The following is a 6009-nucleotide window of genomic DNA, read 5'->3' as shown; positions in this document are numbered from 1 at the left end:
ACTACAATCAAAAAAGATATATTCGGGATCAGGAAACTTGGTGGAGAGAGCTTGTATGAGTATTGGGAGAGATTCAAGAAATTGTGTGCAAGTTGTCCTCACCACCAGATTTCTGAGCAATTGTTGCTGCAATATTTCTATGAGGGCTGAATAACATGGAGAGGAGTATGATAGATGCTGCAAGTGGCGGAGCACTTGGTGACATGACCCTATCTGAAGTCAAGCACTTGATAGAAAAGATGGCCTCCAACTCTCAACAATTTAGTACCAGAAACGACAATGCAATTGTCATCAAAGGTGTTCATGATGTGGCCACTAATGCAAATAAAAAGCTGGAGAGTAAACTTGATGCATTGGTCAACCTGGTGACTCAACTTGCTGCAAATCAAAAATCTACATCTGTAGCAAGGGTTTGTGACATCTGTACTTCAATTAATCATCCAATAGATGCTTGCCCCTCCTTGCAAGACTCTTCTGCAGGTCCCGAGGTGCCCCAAGCATATGCTACCAACATTTACAATAATACAGCTCCACACCAGCAACAACAGAATTATGATATGTCCTCCAATAGATATAATCCTGGTTGGAGGAATCATCCCAACTTGAGGTGGGGAAACTCTCAGTAGTAGCAAAATCAAGCACCTTTTCAGAACCTACACTCAAGTTCTTCATACCAGCCTCCTTAACAGAGACCTCCTCCTACATCTGTACCTCCATTAGCTCAACCTTCTACTTCTTCTGAGCCTTCATTGGAGGAGTTGGTGAGGTAGATGACCATTCAAAACATGCAATTCCAACAAGAGACCAGAGCCTCCATTCAGAGCTTGACAAATTAGATGCGGCAAATGGCCACTCAGCTCAATCAGGAATATTCTCAACATTCAGATAAGTTACCTTCACAAACTGTGCAGAAACTAAAGAACGTGAGTGTCATCACCTTGAGGTCTGGCAAATAGGTTGACGTACCAGCACCAATACCTGCACTTGCACCAGAATCTGAACCCACACTTGAGAAAGAAGCCCTTACAGGTAGTACCAAAAAATCTTATACAGGTGGACCTTCTTCGAGTGCACATAGTGGTGATCTGCAGCAGCCTCCTATCCCTCTTCCATTTCCACCAAAATTAATTCCAAGAAAAAAGATGGAAGAGGTGGATAAGGAGATATTGGAGACCTTTAGGAAGGTGGAGGTGAACATACCTCTGCTAGATGCCATCAAGCAAATTTCTAGATATGCTAAGTTTCTGAAGGAATTATGCACCCACAAGAGGAAGCTAAAGGGCAATGAGCGAATCAGCATGGGCAGAAATGTCTCAGCACTCATAGGTAAATCTGTTCCACACGTTCCTAAAAAATGTAAGGACCCAGGTACATTCTATATACCTTGCATTATTGGTAACAGTAAATTTGAAAATGCCATGCTTGATTTAGGAGCTTTAATTAATGTCATGCCTATGTCCATTTTTAAATCTCTATCTCTTGGACCTTTACAACCTACGAGTGTGGTCATTCAGTTGGCCAATAGGAGTATTGCCCACCCTACAGGTTTTGTATAAGATGTCTTGGTTCGGGTTGGTGAACTTATTTTTCCTGTAGGTTTTTATGTTCTTGATATGGAGGAGGGATTCTCCCATGGCTCTGCCCCCAATCATTTTGGGTAGACCATTTTTGAAAATAGCCCAGACCAAGATTGATGTATATGTTGGTACCTTGTCTATGGAATTTGGTGATATTGTTGTTCATTTTAATATTTTGGATGCCATGAAATTTCCTTCTAAAGCTCATTCTGTTTTTCGTGCTGAATTGATTGATGATTTAGTTGATGAGCACATTCATGATTTTGATTCTTCTCATGCTAAGAAACATTCATTTTTATTTGATCTATATAGTTGTCTTTCATGCATTGAGTCTGAGTCTGAATCTGAATATAAGTCTGAATGTGAAATTGATTGTCATAAGGCATCTGAATTTGATACTTTGGGTGTTGTACCTCTTGGTCTTGATTTTATAGAGTCAGAATGCACTAACCATGTTGTAGGAAGTACAAAAGAATCTAACTTTCAGGTTGAGGTACAGGCTACGGAACCCCTTCCCCCTTCTTTTGTTCCTTGTGATGTTCAGCCAGCACCCACACCAGAGTTGAAGCCTCTTCCAGAGAACCTCAAGTATGCTTACTTGGAAGACGATGAGAGATTTCATGTGATCATTTCTACATCCCTTGATGCTGATCAAGAGGATAGGTTGTTGCATGTGCTCCGGAAGCACAAGAAGACAATTGGTTAGACCCTGGCAGACATTCCTGGCATTAGCCCATCCATGTGCATGCATAGGATACTATTGGAGGATGGAGCTAAACCAGTGAGATAGCCTCAAAAGAGACTTAACCCGGTGATTTTGGACATTGAAAATAAGGAGTTGACCAAGCTTCTATAGGTTGGGATCATCTATCCTATTTTAGACAGTCAGTGGGTGAGTCCAGTCTAGGTGGTCCCCAAGAAGACAGGGCTCACTATTGTTAAGAATGAGAAAGATGAGCTCATACCCACCAGAGTCCAAAATAGTTTGAGGGTCTGTATTGACTACCGGAGGCTCAACCAAGCGACAAGGAAGGATCACTTCCCTCTGCCTTTCATCGATCAGATACTTGAGTGTCTGGCAGGTAAATCTCATTACTGTTTTCTTGATGGTTTCTCTGGTTATTTTCATATTCATATTGCTCATAAGGATCAAGAAAAGACCACATTCACCTGCCCCTTTGGCACTTATGCCTATAAGAGGATGCCTTTTGGCATATGAAATGCCCTTGGCACATTCTAGCGGTTCATGCTCAGTATTTTTAGCGATTTTCTTGAAAATTGCATAAAGGTGTTTATGGACAATTTTACTATTTATGGATCCTCTTTTGACACTTGTTTGGATAGTTTGGATAGAGTTTTGAATAGATGCATTGAGACTAACCTTGTTCTTAATTTTGAGAAATGTCATTTCATGGTTGAGCAAGGTATAGTTTTAGGGCATATCATTTCTAGTCGGGGCATTGAGGTAGACCCTGCAAAAATATCTGTTATTACACAATTGCCTTACCCCTCTTACGTGCGAGAGGTGTGATCTTTTCTTGGCCATGCAGGTTTCTACAGGCGCTTCATTAAGGACTTCAGCAAGAAAGCCCTTCCACTATCCAGCTTGCTTCAGAAAGATATTGAATTTAATTTTGATGACAGGTGCAAGGAGGCGTTTGACTGCCTCAAGAGATCCTTGACCACCACTCCTATCATCCAGGCACCAACTGGACAGTTCCCTTTGAGTTGATGTGAGATGCTTTAAATTATGCACTCAGGGCTGTCTTAGCATAGAGGGTTGACAAATTTCCTAGGATGATATACTATGCTTCCAGGACATTAGATGATGCTCAAGAAAATTACACGACCACGGAAAAGGAACTTTTAGCTATTGTTTTTGCACTTGATAAATTTTTATCATATCTGCTTGGTTCTCGTGTCGTTGTTTTTACAGATCATGCAACTCTAAAGTACTTGTTGAAGATGGCTGACTCAAAGCCTAGGCTGATCAGATGGATGCTCTAACTTCAAGAGTTTGACTTAAATATCCGTGATAGAAGCGGAGCACAAAACTTGGTAGCAGACCATCTCAGCAGGATTGAGAGAGTTGAGGATGAGAAGACTTTGCCCATTCAGGATGATTTTCCTTATGAACACTTGTTAACTATTTCTTTTCCTTCCCCCCACCCCTTGGTTTGCAAACATTGTGAATTATTTAGTTCCTTCTATTTTTCCTCCTTTTGCATCTAGAGCTCAAATTGATAAACTTAAGAGCGATGCTAAACATTATGTTTGGGATGACCCCAATTTGTGGAAGTTGTGCAGTGATCAGGTAATCAGGAGATGCTTGCTAGACCATGAGATTGATTTAATCCTGCACTTCTGTCATTCTTCTGAACCTGGTGGTCATCTTGGCATTCAGAGGACAGCTTGTAAGGTGCTTGATTATGGTTTCTACTGGCCCACCATCTTCAAGGATGCATGGAAGATTTGCAGCACCTATGAGTAGTGTTAGAGAGCAGGAGGATCCCTTTATTGGAGATAGTAGATGCCTCAGCAACCTATGTTGTTCTGTGAGGTCTTTGATGTCTGGGGTATAGATTTCATGGGTCTTTTTCTTGTCTCCTTTGGTTTTTCATATATTCTCCTAGCTGTTGATTATGTTTCAAAATGGGTGGAAGCCAAAGCCACCAGAACTAATGATGCTTGGGTTATTATGGATTTTGTTAGATCTAACATATTTTGCAGGTTTGGAGTACCGAGAGCAATAGTTAGTGATCAAGGCACCCATTTTTGTAATAGATCCATGTAGGCCTTGCTCAGGAAGTATGGGGTTTTTCATAGAATTTCTACACCCTACCACCCCCAGACAAATGGGCAAGCTGAGATTTCAAATAGGGAGATCAAGAGGATCTTGGAGAAGATTGTGCAGCCCAACAAGAAATATTGGAGTAGCAGGCTGGAGGATGCTCTCTGGGCACATAGGACTGCTTACAAAGCACCCATAGGGATGTCTCCTTATCGGGTTGTCTTACGCAAAGCATGTCATCTTCCTGTGGAGATAGAGAACCGAACCTACTGGGCTATGAAGACCTGCAACTTCTCTATTGATAAGGTTGGAGAGGAAAGAAAGTTGCAACTGAGTGAGCTTGATTAGATCCGCCTGGAAGCCTATGAGAACTCTAAGTTCTCTAAGTTCCATGATAGTTTGATAGCCAGAAAGGACTTCACGGTTGGGCAGAAAGTTTTACTGTATAATTCAAGGCTTGGTCTCATGGGTTGTAAGTTGCGTTCTAAGTGGATTGGACCTTTTGTTGTTACTAACGTTTTTCCTTATGGTACAGTTGAGATCAAAAGTGAATCCACAGACAAAAGCTTCAAAGTTAATGGGCACCATCTGAAGCCTTTCCACAACAATATTTCCCTGTTAAATGTAGTTGTAGAGGAGATGTCTTTGCTTGACCCCACTTCTCTCCCACCACCATGACTTAGGGAGTTTTCTTTCCCCTTCTCCTTCTTTACTTTTATTGCACATGTCCAATTCTATTGATTGTTCTAATTGGTATGATCTTATGTGTGTTCCACATTAGGACAATGTGTGATTTAAGTGTGGGGGAGATTATTTTGGTTATATGCTCTTAGGTTTATTTGTTATTTTTGTTTTAGGTTTTATGTTTAGGTTTTAGGTTTTATGTATTGTTTTGCATGTTTCTCTTTGATTTCTAGGTTTTGATAGTTTGTAGGCACCTGCTTCACTCTTGGATATGAGTTACTTGATATTCTATGGATTGAAATCCCTGTCTTTCTCTACTTGACAAGTTGATTATGAAGTTTGAGAGGTTGAATTGAATGTGACAAATTTACCCTGTGTGAGGTTTTGAGCCGCTCTCTATTCTTTATTGTGTGTTTTTCCTCTTGATTGCTTGCAAAATATCCTTGGCTTGACTCTGTTTGATATTTCTTGGTCCACATGCATGTTTGGAAAGGATTAAGGCAATTTGATTCTGATAAGCCTTTAGCCAAATAAGCCTACCTTGAATTAACTCCTCTGATAACCCCTAATGAGCCTATTTCCCCTTCTTTGTTTGAAGCTCATTACAAGCCTTAAGTGAAAAACCATGATTACCCTAACCTTAGGGAGTTTTGGAGCTTTTGAATTGTTTTGGGAATAAGTTCTTGAATAAGTGTGGGGGTGTGTGTATGTTTCATTGGATGATATATATTGGCTAATTGGTTCCTCATGCTGTACATTTTACTTCTCTGTGCATCTTATGTTATCTCACCTCAAAATTTCGTGTGTACTGTTCACAATCTTAAAAAAAATCAAAAAAAAATCAAAATAAAATAAAAAAAGAAAAAAAAAGTTGTTTGAGGCAAAGGAAAGAGGAGTTATTATTGTAAAGGTCATTAGAGGTTTCTAGGTTTGCTTCTTATGCTTATTCTTGACTTA

The 6009-nt window shown here is 40.2% G+C and overlaps 1 protein-coding gene across 1 annotated transcript; it reads left to right on the top strand.

The window, feature by feature from the left end:
* Positions 1-845: 845 nt before the first annotated feature.
* Positions 846-1556, top strand: LOC145957856 (uncharacterized). The gene is made up of 2 exons (XM_083074274.1): positions 846-943; positions 1232-1556. Exons 1-2 carry the CDS (start codon positions 846-848, stop codon positions 1554-1556), a joined length of 423 nt encoding a protein of 140 aa, XP_082930400.1.
* The last annotated feature ends 4453 nt before the right edge of the window (positions 1557-6009 follow it).

Source organism: Cajanus cajan, chromosome 5 (assembly GCF_000230855.2).
Source record: "Cajanus cajan strain Asha chromosome 5, NIPB_CcT2T_4, whole genome shotgun sequence".
NCBI classification, from domain to species: Eukaryota; Viridiplantae; Streptophyta; class Magnoliopsida; order Fabales; family Fabaceae; genus Cajanus; species Cajanus cajan.
The sequence above is the reverse complement of the archived record's forward strand: the minus strand, read 5'-3'. Positions and strand labels throughout refer to the sequence as shown.